General features: G+C 38.3%; 2 protein-coding genes across 2 annotated transcripts; both read right to left on the bottom strand.

The window, feature by feature from the left end:
* Nucleotides 1–486: 486 nt before the first annotated feature.
* On the bottom strand, nt 487–3336 carry LOC145975056 (uncharacterized). Its single transcript, XM_083105190.1, has one exon. It carries the CDS (start codon nt 3334–3336, stop codon nt 487–489), a length of 2850 nt encoding a protein of 949 aa, XP_082961316.1.
* Nucleotides 3337–15261: 11925 nt separating this feature from the next.
* On the bottom strand, nt 15262–15945 carry LOC145975055 (uncharacterized). The gene has a single exon (XM_083105189.1). It carries the CDS (start codon nt 15943–15945, stop codon nt 15262–15264), a length of 684 nt encoding a protein of 227 aa, XP_082961315.1.
* Nucleotides 15946–17580: the final 1635 nt, after the last annotated feature.

Genomic DNA, 17580 nt, shown 5'->3' with positions numbered 1-17580 from the left:
ACGCGAGGTCGCGAACCAATAATGGTCGCATTCCGCATTGTGCGAAGAAGTCCTCGATATGGCAACAAACATATCCTTTTCTTTGTCGCACAGGCTCTCCGGGAGCCACGTGTCTATCACGCGAGAAATTTCGAGAAAGTGGCGCTTGAAACCTTAACATACCGCCCGCCTCGCATACGAAAGGATGCGACCTCACTAATGGTTTCGTTATTCTTAGACTACGCTTAAAGATTATACAAGATACAAAAGATTATGATATTTACAAACTTATATCTATGTTAACTACTAAAGCATAAACCTATTTTACATCATAGGTTTTACAATGATCTATTTATTCCGGTAGACGACAGATCTGGGCTATCGGTCTCTTGAGTTTAGTGCTAGCAATGCGTAAAGTTACTACACGTACGCGACCATCTGGTCCAGGGTGGACTTCTTCGATTCGAGCTAACTCCCACTTCGAAGGAGGGAGGAGTTTATTTTTAATCAAGACCAATTCATTGTTGCCGACATTCGGAAGCATCTCAGACCATTTGTGGTCAGAAGCTCTAAGTAATTTGCGGTCCATTTGCGGAGAGGGAAACCTCCTCGATTCATGAAATCAACGAGCTGCTTGCGGGTTTCACGCAGAGTTGGTATGTCATCTGCTCCGAAAAGAATATCGTCGACGTAAATGGAACCTTTGCAGACAGCTTGAGCAGCCGAAAAAGCACTACCTTCATCCAGCGCTAGTTGGTGGAGCACGCGCATGGCGAGATAAGGAGCTGACGCCATGCCGTAGGTAACTGTGAGCAACCGATAATGTTGCATTGAATGAGAATTTGGAGGACGCCAGAGAATTCTTTGGAAGTCGGCGTCATCAGGATGCACTAATATTTGGCGGAACATTTTCGCAATGTCCGCTGTATAGACGTAACAAAATTGCCGCCAGCGAGAAATAATCGCTGAGATGTCTTGCTGAAGTTTGGGACCGACCATGAGGTGGTCGTTCAAAGAGGTCCCATCGCGTGTTCTTGAAGAAGCGTTAAAAACTACTCGGAGTTTTGTGGTCGAGCTAGACTCTCGTAATACAAAATGATGAGGTATGTACACCGGGAGGAAGAGGGATGGTTCATGAGAGCTCACCTCCTCCATGTGACCCATGGATGCATATTCTTTCAAGAAATCGTGGTACAGCGCGGCCATTTCTGGTTTTTGTTGTAACCGACGCTCCATTTTCTGATACAAAAATGAAGCTTTCTGAAGCGTGTCGCCCATGCGACTAGGGGAGCCGTCTTTAAACGGCAAACGCAGGACGTATCGTCCGTGCAAATTACGAGAATGTGTGGTAACGAAATGCTGTTCACACTGCTCGTCCTCTTCAGAGAGAGGGGCGTGAGAGGGAACGTTTTGATCTTCCCAAAATTTTTGTAGAAGAGAATTCGTATCGTCATCAGATACGCAGTGCAAGACTGAAGTGGATTCCGGAAGCGAGGAGCTGCTTCCGGTCGGACCCGAAATTATCCACTCGAATACTGTAAGTTGCGCGGTGGGGGTACCGAGAGGTCCTTGTCGGAGGTCCTTTAATAACAGCGATCCATATAAATCGGCACCGATAAGCACATGAATCGGGTGATTGCTAGACGGATGAGAATCCACAAGTAATAGGTTGCTTAGATGCGGCCACAATTCGGCAAGTCTGGTCTGAGAAGCTGTATAAGCTGTGATTTTTTGATATACGTAACCGGTAAATGGAAATGAAGGGCCTTGTCCCGAGCACGGTGCAAGAGATAGATTCACACAAGACTTGGCGACGCCGCTGAATTTTTCACCGAAGCAATGTATTTTCAGACCGGTACAATAACGCTTCGTGCGCATGACTTGGCAAAGCGATTCCGATATAAAGCTGTACGTAGAGCCCTGATCCAATAAAGCACACAATTTAAAGGTACGACCCTCCGCGGTCGTGAGACTGACCCAAGCGGTAGCGAGTAGTACATGAGGGGGAGAGTTCATATTTTTTCGAGTCGCGTGAACGCTTTGAACTAACGCTACTGCAGCGGGTTGCGGCGCGGAAGTACTCGGAAGCGACGCTTTATTATTTGACGATGAGTCCGAGGGAGACGCGGCGGCGCAAGAGTCGAGTTTCCTGTTGCGAGCATCATTATCGCTGTGAAGAAGAGAATGATGCGCGCGACGGCAAGTAATACAACGACCTTTGCTTTGACAATTCCTTAATTGATGATCCGGTCTCAGGCAATTAAAACAACATTTATGCTGACGCGCAAGAAGTCTACGCTGATCAACCGATTGAGCTAAAAAACTGTCGCACTTTGCCAAGCTATGATTACCAGAACATTTGACGCATTTAACCGTTGCAACATGATTAATTGACGAACGAGATTTATTGTTCGAATTATTCGTCGCAGAGCTAGACTGCGTGTTGTAGTCCGCCAGACCGTGAATTCGACACGTCATAAAGTCGTGTATCTTCTTATATGTAGGATACACATCCGAATTACCTCGCGTCAGGCTCCATTCATTGCGGATGGGCGTACTGAATTTTTGCGAAATAATGTAGACCAACAAATCGTCCCACTGACTGACCGGACGATCCAGATTCGTCAGTGCAGCAAGAGAAACGAAGACGTTACCTCGAAGTCTTTTCAATTCACTAACTGTTTCGGTTTTCATTTTCGGTAAGTCAGCGAAGGCGTGAATGTGCGCGTGAATAATCGCTTTCTGATTATCGTACTCCTTGGCGAGGAGTTGCCATGCTGCATCATAATTCGCGTCGGAAACTCGAATATTACTGACAAGTAAGGCGGCATCACCGGAGAGACTCGCTTTCAAATAATGAAGCTTTTGCGTATTTGATAAAGAATCGTTAGTCGCGACAAGAGACTCAAAGATATCGCGGAAATTTTCCCATTCCGAAAAATTACCCGAAAATTTCGGAAGCGTGATACGAGGTAATTGCAACGCAGTTGCAGACAGAGAGTCACGAAAAGATGATTCGTTACCTTTGTCGGAGGGAGCCGTTTCGACTTTTGTAAATTTACCGATCGCATCGTTGAGATAGTCCGCAGCCTCCAAGAAGGCATCTTCGCCATCGAGTATCTCGTCCTTAGCGAAGTACTGGGTTGACCTTTGTTCCTCCGTAGTGGCAGTCTGCATCAATCGGACATGTAGAGCTTGACATTTTTCCCACAGCTCCTCCAAGTTTGAAATTCGTCCCTTCGTTTTCGAAAGAGTGATGTTTTGTTTTGACAGCTTCTTATAATTGACCAATACTCGCTTGATCGATTTAATTGTGAGCTCCTGCTCGATCAGGAGATTACGAAGATCCTGGGACATGATCGTTCTTGAACCCGCTCACGATCCAGAGAGAGATTGCGCGAACGGTGTGTGAATACACTGAAGAAGCGCGACGATTGCGCTGCGAGCCGGTATACGACTGCGATATAGCCAGATTGTCCGAAGTCGCGGAGAAAAGCGAGCACTCGCGACAAACACACTAGAAAATTCGGCGAACGTCCTTGTTCACACCATAAGGGCACTGATCTTTAGAGAGCGAGTGCAGAGCGCTCGTAGTTCAAACTTGCCAACGACGCAGCAGATGTCAATGCACAATAATTCAAACCGCGGAGTTGTCAATTAACTCGCGGCAGGAGCTAAACTCGCGACTCTGTCAATCCTCGAGTACTTCGAGTACTCAGGAGTCGGAGACGCGCACAGCGCTAGCGAATAGCGTGTAAATGCACGTGAAAAGCACAACGGATATGCTAAGGGCGTGTACGGGGCAGCGATATGGCCTTGTTGTCCGAGGTCGCGGAGAGTACGCGAACACTCGCGACACTCTCAAAAATTTAGCGAACGTCTTTGTTCACTCTCCTTGGGGCACTGATCTTTAGAGAGCGAGTGCAGAGCGCTCGTAGTTCAGTGAGCCGGTAACTTTTCACTTTCGAAGCAGTCACCTTTTTGAAATTGTCAATTGATTCGATCCACCCACTTATCACAGCACTGCAGGAGACGGGGTGAGAATCGAGCGCGCGAGAGAGAGATCGCCGGTATCAGCCGCGCGTGGCTCGCGAGAGTGAGAGAGAGAGCGAACGAGAGAGCCTGAGCGCGAAGGATCGTTGCATCTCAATAGATCCGGCTCGAAAGACCAATGTTTTTAGTAATGCCGATCACACGATCAATAGTTCGTTAACAAATTTCGGTCTTCGAAAGGCAACGCGTCGCATTTGCTCCGCTCTCCGCCGTGGGTAAAGGAGAAATGAAATATCACTCCGGTTTTCGTTTTCAAGAACCGCGATGTATTTTCTTGTTATATCACTGCGTTTTACAAACTCTCGCTCGATTAACAATATCTCAAGACAACAATGGCGAGCTAGGTAGCGAACGATCTCTCTCTGTTAATGTTAAGTGCTCATGGCTCACTGCCGACTGCTGAGTCCGGGAAAGCCGGCCGGTCGTGCTTGCTACGTGATATCGACTCGTCGATTGCTAATTGGCGCGCGAAATATCACGCGAGGTCGCGAACCAATAATGGTCGCATTCCGCATTGTGCGAGAAAGTCCTCGATATGGCAACAAACATATCCTTTTCTTTGTCGCACAGGCTCTCCGGGAGCCACGTGTCTATCACGCGAGAAATTTCGAGAAAGTGGCGCTCGAAACCTTAACATGCTTACTGTGTTAGTGCTGTACAAAAATAAATATTACAATCGCAGTATTAAATTAACAATGTACAATTCGCTTTTTTAGGTACATTATTGTTCTATCACAGGCAGAATTATCACTTGCCATGCCATCGAATTGCACCGCATACAAGTGTTCACACAACAGCGATCAAGGTTTTGCCTTGTTTCGATATCCCCATGATGAAGCATTAAAACACAAATGGGTTGCTGCGGTTGCTCGGACGAGGCAAAGATTGGTCACCTAACAGTTCTCAAATACTTTGTGAGGTTAGTAACAATACACACTATACTTTCACTTTATTCGTCAGAAGATGAACAAATGTAACAATATAATTTAATGGTGGACCCAAAGCAAATTTTTGATTTTCTCCCATAGATACATTTTATGTCTTCGGACATTGAATTTGTTGCTGGGCGCAAACGGGTGAAAGCCGGAGCCTTTCCCTCTCGTTTTTATACGTGTACTACAGAGAATCGAGAACATCCAAGAAAAAAACAGACATCCAGAAGTGAGCCTTATCGGCGTCAGGATTCTATTGGAAGTAACAAGCAAGGAAAACTAAAACAAATAAATCATTGTGATCATACATACAATGCATTGGATCAGCGAACGCCTTTATTAGTTATTAATACAAACAACGGGATCACATACCCAAGGAAAAGGCAAGGATTCTCTGTTCAACATCACATCAGTGTGGTTGTGTGCAATCTTGCAAACCATTAACTAAAGAAGAAATACAAAGTACAACAAAGAGTTAGGAAATTGTAGAAGAACCAGATAAATTGCAGTCGATAGTTGAAGATGAGAATTCACTGCAACACTTTCTTGATGAAAACAAATGCGGAGCGAAATGAAGCAAACGATGGAAGAAGTATTAAAAATAATCAAAAAGACTGATGCCAGTATTAATGTAAATTTTGACGAACATTATACAGAAGAATATAGAAAGTTGTGCGAAGAAAATTCCGAATTAAAACAACAGCTTTGCCTCGTCCGACCGCAGCAACCCATTTTTGTTTTAATGCTTCATCATGGGGATATCGAAACAAGGCAAAACCTTGATCGCTGTTGTTTGAACACTTGTATGCGGTGCAATTCGATGACATGGCAAGTGATAATTCTGCCTATGATAGAACAATAATGTACCTAAAAAAGCGAATTGTGCATTGTTAATTTAATACTGCGATTGTAATATTTATTTTTTTACAGCACTAACAGTAAGCATATGCAGTATGTAAATAAAGGTTTAATTATACATTTTTTAAATTATAATATTTATTCATAATTTTTGTTAGTGAACACTTACCTCGGATTTCGTAAATAGGTTAATATACATCCAAATGCACGTCTAAGTATGCGATTGCTCACAACTCTCTGCATTGGTGTCGCAATGTCTGAAATTTGTACATGATTATGCCAGCCAATCACGGAGCACCTGGTCACGTGACCCGGTTGTCGCCTCTCTCTCCTAGAGGCTCTCTACAGTGAACCGTTGCACTGATTTTTGTTGATAAAGAACGGATTTGAGTCATGTTACACCGCAATAAAGAACGCTTCGGTGCCACTAGTGTACACTAGTGTAGAAAATTCAGCAAAAAAGAACAAATCTATTAGATTTTCAGTACTGGCAGTGAATGGCCGCATTCTAGTAAATTTGCTCACTTTGTAATTTTCACTTAATAACTGATACACAATCACAGACTTCTATATAATACACTAGACTACTAACTCCTTATATACTAGCCCTATATTCGTGTCCCGAAAAAGTATGTACTAAAAGTACTGTACTGCGCATGCGTCAAATAAGCTTATGAAGAATGTTATGTACAGGCAGATACAGGCTGCGGTTCAGTAAGCGCTACAAGTACTGCGGAGCATTTGTAGCAGCACTACGGTTGGTTCACTTAGCGCTACGAGACTCTATAGTAAACCTTATGACGTCATAAAATACGTCATGCTAGCAGAAAACCACATTCCATGTCAGCTTATTTGGCACATGCGCTAGTTTTGTACATAAATTTGGGTACATTTAATATATAAGGAGCTCGCAGTCTAGTATATTATATAGAAGTCTGTGTACACTATTGACCCCCTGAATGCGGCCAATATCGGAACGTAGCTATAGGGTGCATCCAGAAGCACAACCGCTCACTGAGCGGCTAAGGCCCAGTTCCACAACTTATTCTAACCGAAGTTTAGCTCGTTAAAGGAGGATTTACATTACGTTCAATGTCCGATGTATGACATTCGATTGGATACAATGGGTTTGGAACGCAATGTAAATCTTCCTTTAACGAGTTAAACTTCGGTTAAAGTAAGTTGTAGAACTGGGACTAAGGCCATCACTACTTTGCAGTACTTGTAGCGCTTACTTAACCGCACCAATAATTGAATATAGGCTGCGGTCAAGGGGATGCTGAAGATGCTTTGAAGCGTTTGATTGACCAATCAGGATAAAAGGAGTAAAGATTTCTTTAACCTGATTGGTCAATCAAACGCTTCAAAGCATCTTCAGCATCCCCTTGACCGCAGCCATTGGCTTAAATGGCATAATTTTTATAAACAAATGTATATATATATATATTCATTTTTAAGAATTATACGATTTGATTTTGTAATATGAAAAGATATCACAATATTTTCTTACAATTAGCAAATATATATAATATATTTACCAGTTATAAAAAATATCTATAATATAACAAGCTAAAAGAGAAAAACGTTTAACAGACTTATTTAGACAGTATTATTTTAACAGACAAATTATTATTTTAATTATAAAATATACTTAAAAATCATTGAATTAGCAAATAAATAAATTCAATGATTTTTAAGTACATTTTATAATTAAAATAATAATTTGTCTGTTAAAATAATAAAAATATATAGCACAATAATAAAATAAAAAAAAGTCAAAGGTAAAATTTGAACCAGCGACACGCAGCGTACTAATCAGGTGCCTTATCCACTGCGCTACGCTGTTAGTTTAAAATTCGTTCTTTCCGCTAGATACATAACGAGCATGTAAATTTTCGACGCTGCTCGCGTCTCGATATCTCGATACGTACGACAGCGTTAAACGTTTTTCTCTTTTAACTTGTTATATTATAGATATTTTTTATAACTGGTAAATATATTTGCTAATTGTAAGAAAATATTGTAATATATCGTATTAAAAAATCAAATCGTATAATTCTTAAAAATGATTATATATATATACAGGGTGATTCTAAATAACTTTATGCTTTTGCAAAAACATAATCTTGACCGAATTCTAAGACGATTTTTCCTTTGGCAAAATTTCATCCGAAGCTTAGTTTTTGAATTATTAAAGGAAGTAGTTAACGTATGACAGGTCGAATACAAGAGGCAGGCAAGGGTGGCGCGATTCACCGTCAGACGCGGGTGTTTACGCGGGGCGCCTGCTGCGATCAGCTGGTCGCTATACACATACAGACACACATGCGAACACATACATTCTCTCTCTGTCTGTCTGTCTGTCTGTCTCTCTCTCTCTCTCTCTCTCTCTCTCTCTCTCTCTCTCTCTCTCTCATTCGCTCACTCACCTGTAATTTTTTTTTTTTTTTTTACGAGAGAGGGGAAAATGCATTTTATGCATACCCACCGGTCGATCCAGTGAGTTATGTGGGACTCGAGTACCAAGTCGAATTACCAACTCGGTACTCCCTACCCACTAAAAACCCCTCTCTTTTCACGAATTTCCTTTGACACACTGTCCCTCTGACTTCCCGAGATCTGTTTTCACATAACGTCAAAAAATAGTTATTATTACCTTGTTCGATGACTTTTGATGTATTGCTGTAATTGCTTGAAGGAGAAATGAATTTTCCGATAGATCGTACGTTCTCAAATTTAACGTAGATATCACGTTGCAAAAGACAAGAAATCCACACTAAATTATTAACTGAAAGTTTTTCTCCTTTCATGAACTGTATTCTTTTATAAACTTTAACGTAATCACATTTATTTACTCACTCGATGAGACGAGAAATTTACTAATGACTCTCACTAATCACTATTAATCACTGTCGAATAATAACTGTTGGCGATTAAAAATCACTCGATGAAAGAAACACGCGCGGACACGTTACTACACGACGCGACGACGCGACAATGCGACGATAATTACTCGGCGACTGCAAGCAGTTTTTTGTCATGGTAGGTTGCGGTAGGTTAAGATACTACTGGCGCAATCGAACGCGATCATGTGTTCGATTGAAGAATGCGGTAAACATAATAAACATTTAACATATTAATATTATTATTATCATGAATGTGTGTGATATCCATACATCGTATGATATCTATTTAAAAATTAATTAGATTAACTAAGTGTTTTTAAAATATTTATTACTTTTACTATTATCATACAAAATATTAATATTAAATATTTATTTAAGATAATAGTAAAAGTAATAAATATTTTAAAAACACTTATTTAATCTAATTAATTTTTAAATAGATATCATACGATGTATGGATATCACACACATTCATGATAATAATAATATTAATATGTTAAATGTTTATTATGTTTACCGCATTCTTCAATCGAACACATGATCGCGTTCGATTGCGCCAGTAGTACCTTAACCTACCGCAACCTACCATGACAAAAAACTGCTTGCAGTCGCCGAGTAATTATCGTCGCATTGTCGCGTCGTCGCGTCGTGTAGTAACGTGTCCGCGCGTGTTTCTTTCATCGAGTGATTTTTAATCGCCAACAGTTATTATTCGACAGTGATTAATAGTGATTAGTGAGAGTCATTAGTAAATTTCTCGTCTCATCGAGTGAGTAAATAAATGTGATTACGTTAAAGTTTATAAAAGAATACAGTTCATGAAAGGAGAAAAACTTTCAGTTAATAATTTAGTGTGGATTTCTTGTCTTTTGCAACATGATATCTACGTTAAATTTGAGAACGTACGATCTATCGGAAAATTCATTTCTCCTTCAAGCAATTACAGCAATACATCAAAAGTCATCGAACAAGGTAATAATAACTATTTTTTGACGTTATGTGAAAACAGATCTCGGGAAGTCAGAGGGACAGTGTGTCAAAGGAAATTCGTGAAAAGAGAGGGGTTTTTAGTGGGTAGGGAGTACCGAGTTGGTAATTCGACTTGGTACTCGAGTCCCACATAACTCACTGGATCGACCGGTGGGTATGCATAAAATGCATTTTCCCCTCTCTCGTAAAAAAAAAAAAAAAAATTACAGGTGAGTGAGCGAATGAGAGAGAGAGAGAGAGAGAGAGAGAGAGAGAGAGAGAGAGAGAGAGAGAGAGACAGACAGACAGACAGACAGACAGACAGACAGACAGACAGACAGACAGACAGAGAGAGAATGTATGTGTTCGCATGTGTGTAGCGACCAGCTGATCGCAGCAGGCGCCCCGCGTAAGCACTCGCGTCTGACGGTGAATCGCGTCACCCTTGCCTGCCTCTTGTATTCGAGCCGTCATACGTTAACTACTTCCTTTAATAATTCAAAACTAATAATTCAAAAACTAAGCTTGGGACGAAATTTTGCCAAAGGAAAAATCGTCTTAGAATTCGGTCAAGATTATGTTTTTGCAAAAGCATAAAGTTATTTAGAATCACCCTGTATATACATTTGTTTATAAAAATTATGTCATTTAATTTTTCACATGAAAAAATATATCGATATTTTCTTACAACTGATAAATGTATAATATGTAAAATATATTTATCAGTTAAAAAATATATTAAATAGACTAATATTTATCAGATAAAAAATATATTTATCAGTTAAAAAATATGTGTATAATATAAAAAGCTATAAGGGACATTTAACGTTGTCGCACGCATTGAGATATCGAGAAGCGAGAATCGTCGCGCGTCGCCCGTCTTTCGTTGCCAGCTTGGTAGGAAGGAGACAGAAGACTCTATTCTGTCCTCTTCTACTATCCGAAGCTAGCCGAAGCGCCGAGCTCACACGTACGCTTACGCTCACATCCTCGTTATCCCTTCCACTACGCGTTGCATGTTGCTTGCGGAGAAGATCTGACAGCTTTGTGTAGACCCCGCATAAGGGTCGACTGGAGTGACGGGCAAACTCCGAATTGATATTGGAGACCTCACGCGGTGACAAAGCGAAACTCTGGTTTCAGGGTTACCAATCTGAGAAATAAATTCTCGGTCTCTATGTAGAGGTGTATGTCCGTATACGTACAAACACCATTGCATTGCTCGCGCGGACGCACTGCAGAGAAGAAAGAGAGAAAAGGATCGACAATCATGCTATCCTTGTTCCTCTAGCATATCGTTTTACAGCCGAGATATGGCCTGAAAATGCTTTCTGGCCTCTCGTGGCAGAAAGCAGTAATGTAACAAGACTAATGAGCGCCCACTTTTTGTGAATTTTATATTTGCATATATACATATGTGTATATATATGTTTAAATTATAGTTAAAATTATATATGCGATTAGATATTATATGTTGATGAATAATAACAGTAGAATTATAGATAATAGGGTGAACAAATATATAATATGTAAGATACGGGTGTCTATTAGACTTGATAATTCATTGCTTTCTCACATTATCGATACTTCGTACATCATGCTAATGGTATAGAGAAGTAGCGTGATGTCAATCTTTATTTGATATTATTTTTTAGCAACCGTAACCATAGTTTTATAAATCAATAATGATATTTTTCAATTATATCGATATATAAACATATATACTGGTACATAAAAATATTAGTAATATAAAATCGCAAGTGAGTAACACGTATAATGGCGAGGTGCAAGATGTTCAGTCTATCATCCTGTAGACTCAAGTTCGAGTCCATGCACGTTAGCAGTTTTTTTGTGTAATGTTTCATTTAAAAAAATATTACATTTTTTGTAAATTAAGAATAATTTTTAAAACATCGAAAGTATTTTTACTTATACATATATATATATAAAACTTTTTATTTTTTGAATTATATTAATGTATCTTTTTAAGGTAATAAATTAATAGCAACTGTAAAACGAAAAAGATATTAATATTATAAATATTCTTTTTAAATTTATGGTTTTTCCAGAGAGAATACCTTTTAATATATTTTATATATTTTTTTATATATTTCATATATTCAAATGTATTATTATGAAAAATAATTATATGCTGATTAAACTGTTATTTATAATTATATAACTATTATTTATATCTTATACATATATGCAATTATAAATAAGTAAAATTATTTTCAATGTTTTTCAAAATTATTCTTAAATTTATTTTAAAAAAATATATTCTTTTAAATAAAATATATAATTAAAAATTGCTAACGTGCACGAACTCGAACTTGAGTTTACAGGGTGATAGACTGAACACTTCGCTTTACGTCATTACATGTTACTCATTTACTAATATTTATATTTTATATTACTAATATTTATGTACCAGTATATATATATTTATATGTTTATATATCGATATAATTGAAAAAATATCATTATGATTTATAAAACTATGATTATGGTTACTAGTAGGAACAAGAATAATAGCCGATTCTTGTCAATTCTTATCTGCCATTATCTTTCAATAGTCATCTGTGTACACAATATATTGGTATTTGTACCAACACAGACATTACATATATATGAAATGCAAGAGAGACAAAGGCCCGTATTCATAGTCGAAGCCAAAGCTGCCAGATCTCCGCCGCAAGCAACATGCAACACGGCGTGGAGGGGGTAATGAGGATGTGAGCGTAAGCGTACGTGTGAGCTCGGCGCTTCGGCTAGCTTCGGATAGTAGAAGAGGACAGAATACAGTCTTCTGTCTTCTTCCTACCAACGAAAGCGACGGCCGACACGCGACGCTACACGCTGCTCGCTCCTCGATATCTCAATATGCGCTCAATGTTTCTCTTACAGCTTTTTTTATGGTATAATATGTTTATAATATGTATGTGTATATATATATATATATATATATATATATATATATATATATATATATAGGGTGACCCATTTTAACTTAGGCAGCCAAATAACTCGAAAAATAAGCAAGATAGAGAAAAATGTTTTAGACAAAAGTTGTATGGTTTCGAGGGGGCCATAAGATGGTATCATTGGTTTGACCTTGAAGAATCATTTGAAGGTCACGTGAAGGTCACTTCAATTTTTTTAAATGGAATACCCTATATATTTTTGTACATTCTTGTAGCTTATTTCGAGAGCTTTCCAAAACACTATAATTAAGTACCTTTCCCTTAAGTACTTTTTGAGTTATGATGCTTGAAATAATTTCTTAATTTTACATAAACCGTAAAATATCTTGTAAAATATTCATTTTTCGATTATCTTACCTTAATACTTTTATGTACAAAATAATGAGAGGAATCAATTGGTGTAAAGAAAACACATAGTTGTTTTTAAGAAAAAATATGGAATTGTTAATTGCAAATTACATATTTTTTCTTCGAAACAACTATGTGTTTTCTTTACACCAATTGATTCCTCTCATTATTTTGTACATAAAACTATTAAGGTAAGGTAATCGAAAAATGAATATTTTACAAGATATTTTACGGTTTATGTAAAATTAAGAAATTATTTCAAGCCTCATAACTCAAAAAGTACTTAACGAAAATGTACTTAATTATAGTGTTTTGGAAAGCTCTCGAGATGAGCTACAAGAATGTACAAAAATATATAGGATGTTCCATTTAAAAAAATTGAAGTGACCTTCACGTGACCTTCAAATGACTCTTCAAGGTCAAACCAATGATACCATCTTATGGCCCCCTCGAAACCATACAACTTTTGTCTAAAACATTTTTCTCTATCTTGCTTATTTTTCGAGTTATTTGGCTGCCTAAGTTAAAATGGGTCACCCTGTATACAGGGTGGCCCATTTTAATCCATCCAGTCGAATATCTCGAAAACTAAGCCCGGGAGAGAAAAATGTTTCAGACAAAAGTTGTATGGTTTCGAGGGGGACATAAGATGGTATCATTGGTTTGACCTTGAAGAGTTATTTGATGGTCACATGAAAGTCACCTTCAATTTCTTAAATGGAACCTACTATTTGTCATTGCATATTCTTGTAGCTTATCTCGAGAGCTTTCCAAAACACTATAATTAAGTACCTTTTCGTTAAGTACTTTTTGAGTTATGAGGCTTGAAATAATTTCTTAATTTTACATAAACCGTAAAATATCTTGTAAAATATTCATTTTTCGATTATCTTACCTTAATACTTTTATGTACAAAATAATGAGAGGAATCAATTGGTGTAAAGAAAACACATAGTTGTTTCGAAGAAAAAATATGTAATTTGCAATTAACAATTCCATATTTTTTCTTCAAAACAACTATGTGTTTTCTTTACACCAATTGATTCCTCTCATTATTTTGTACGTAAAAGTATTAAGGTAAGATAATCGAAAAATGAATATTTTACAAGATATTTTACGGTTTATGTAAAATTAAGAAATTATTTCAAGCCTCATAACTTAAAAAGTACTTAACGAAAAGGTACTTAATTATAGTGTTTTGGAAAGCTCTCGAGATAAGCTACAAGAATATGCAATGACAAATAGTAGGTTCCATTTAAGAAATTGAAGGTGACCTTCATGTGACCTTCAAATAATTCTTCAAGGTCAAACCAATGGTACCATCTTATGTCCCCCTCGAAACCATACAACTTTTGTCTGAAACATTTTTCTCTCCCGGGCTTGGTTTTCGAGATATTCGACTGGATGGATTAAAATGGGCCACCCTGTATATACAGGGTGAGCCATTAAAATTAACGCACGCAATTATTTCGGAAACAAAGCATTTTAGAGAAAAATGTTTCAGACAAAAGTTTTATGGTTTCGAGGGGGCCATAAGGTGGTATCATTGGTTTGACACTGAAGAGTCATTTGAAGGTTACGTGAAGGTCACTTCAATTTTTTTAAATTGCAATCCCTATTTTTTATTGCATATTCTTGTAGCTTACCTCGAGAGCTTTCCGAAACACTATAGATAAATGTCTTTTCGTGAAGCACTTTTCGAGTTATAAAGCTCCAAAGTTGCAATATTTTGATAAAAATACAAAATACCTCGTAAAATATTCACTTTCTGATAGCCTTATCTTACATTATTCGACCAATCAAGCAAGACCCACGCATGGTCCAGTCAATCAAGGCAAGACCCGAGCATGATCCAGCCAGTAAGGGCAAGACCCGAGCATGATCCAGCCAGTCAAGGCAAGACCCGAGCATGATCCAGCCAGTCAAGGCAAGACCCGAGCATGATCCAGCCAGTCAAGGCAAGATCCGAGCATGATCCAGCCAGTCAAGGCAAGACCCGAGCATGATCCAGCCAGTCAAGGCAAGACCCGAGCATGATCCAGCCAGTCAAGGCAAGACCCGAGCATGATCCAGCCAGTCAAGGCAAGATCCGAGCATGATCCAGCCAGTCAAGGCAAGACCCGAGCATGATCCAGCCAGTCAAGGCAAGACCCGAGCATGATCCAGCCAATCAAGGCAAGACCCGAGCATGATCCAGCCAGTCAAGGCAAGATCCGAGCATTCTTTTAGCATCTATCGCAGAAACTGTTCAAAGTTGCCCCCGTTGACTTGAACACATAATCTAATTCTCTTTGCGAAATGGTCGACCGTTTTAAGTAAGATGGCTTTTGGTATCGCTCTACAAGCAATTCGAATCCGTTCGATCATGTCTTCTCTTGTCGTCGGTTCTCGTTCGTACATGACATTTTTTAAGTATCCCCACAAGTAAAAATCAGGAGAAGTCAAATCTGGTGACCGGGCGGGCCATGCAACTGGACCACCTCGTCCGATCCACCTGCCATTGAAGTTTTGATCCAGAAAATTCTTTACGATTTGTGCATAATGTGGTGCCGCACCATCCAGCTGAATCCACATTCTTCGCCTCGTCTCCAAATCGACTTCTTCGAGTAAAACAGGTAAATGATCCCTTAATAACTCCAAAAAGACATGTCTATTCATATTCTCTTCAAAAAAATATGGACCAATGAAATAACCGTTGACGATTCCACACCAAACCATTACGCTCCAACGATGTTGATTATCTACTTGTCTATGCCAATATGGATTGACATCTGTCCAGTAATGACAATTATGTGTGTTCAATTCTCCGTTATTTTTAAATGTCGATTCATCAGAGAATAGAACATATTTGAAAAAATCTGCGTCATGCGCAATCATCCGTATGGCCCATCGACAAAACAGTACACGCTGTTGCATGTCATTTGGAGTTAGAGCTTGCGTTAGTGTAATATGGTATGGATGATATTTTCTTTTTCTCAAAATTCTCACGATTGTTCTCTGAGGTATACCGGTTTGTCTAGCTATTTGACGACTGCTAATATGAGGGTTAATGTTAATAGCCGCTAAGATAGCGAAAACACGTACATCGTCATCACCATATTCATGATTTACGCGACAACGGGTCAACTTACCTTGTTGGGCTCTTATCTTAAGACGCCGTATGATAGTATCATTTGGATGTCGTCTGTTTGGGTATCGATTTTGGTAAAGTCTCGCAGCTTGACGATAATTGCCAAAAGCTTCTCCCAAAACTAGTAAAATATTGACAATTTCTGAAGAAGTATAATCAGCCATCGTAAAAGTTCATAAGCTTAATGGTTTGAATTAAAGTTGCTTATAATAATCAGCAGTAGTATCGGATTTTGACTAAATAGTTAGTTAGGAATATCAATATGTAATTCAGTACAATATCATTCTTTAAAAAAGAAGTCAATGTAGTTATTGATATAAGCAACTGGGTTTGGGAAGCTGTGAAAACAACTGATTTTGAATAGTCGCGAAAACAACTGATTTTGAATAGTCGTGAAAACAACTGATTTTGAATAGTCGTGAAAACAACTGATTTTGAATAGTCGCGAAAACAACTGATTTTGAATAGTCGTGAAAACAACTGATTTTGAATAGTCGTGAAAACAACTGATTTTGAATAGTCGTGAAAACAACTGATTTCAAGGGGTCGTGAAAACAACTGATTTTGAATAGTCGCGAAAACAACTGATTTTGAATAGTCGTGAAAACAACTGATTTCAAGGGGCCATGAAAACAACTGATTTTGAATAGTCGCGAAAACAACTGATTTTGAATAGTCGTGAAAACAACTGATTTCAAGGGGTCGTGAAAACAACTGATTTTGAATAGTCGCGAAAACAACTGATTTTGAATAGTCGTGAAAACAACTGATTTCAAGGGGCCGTGAAAACAACTGATTTTGAATAGTCGCGAAAACAACTGATTTTGAATAGTCGTGAAAACAACTGATTTTAAGTAGCCGTGAGAACAACTGGTTTTGAGTAGCCATGAAAAACTTTCCTCTATCTTGGCCTCTATAATGGCTCACCCTGTATATATATACAGGGTGACCCATTTTAACTTAGGCAGCCAAATAACTCGAAAAATAAGCAAGATAGAGAAAAATGTTTTAGACAAAAGTTGTATGGTTTCGAGGGGGCCATAAGATGGTATCATTGGTTTGACCTTGAAGAGTCATTTGAAGGTCACGTGAAGGTCACTTCAATTTTTTTAAATGGAACATCCTATATATTTTTGTACATTCTTGTAGCTCATCTCGAGAGCTTTCCAAAACACTATAATTAAGTACATTTTCGTTAAGTACTTTTTGAGTTATGAGGCTTGAAATAATTTCTTAATTTTACATAAACCGTAAAATATCTTGTAAAATATTCATTTTTCGATTACCTTACCTTAATAGTTTTGTGTACAAAATAATGAGAGGAATCAATTGGTGTAAAGAAAACACATAGTTGTTTCGAAGAAAAAATATGTAATTTGCAATTAACAATTCCATATTTTTTCTTAAAAACAACTATGTGT

This window comes from Camponotus vicinus, unplaced genomic scaffold, assembly GCF_025532165.1.
Source record: "Camponotus vicinus isolate PSW18456_S1 unplaced genomic scaffold, iyCamVici1.0 SCAF_7, whole genome shotgun sequence".
In the NCBI taxonomy this organism is placed as follows: Eukaryota; Metazoa; Arthropoda; class Insecta; order Hymenoptera; family Formicidae; genus Camponotus; species Camponotus vicinus.
The sequence above is the reverse complement of the archived record's forward strand: the minus strand, read 5'-3'. Positions and strand labels throughout refer to the sequence as shown.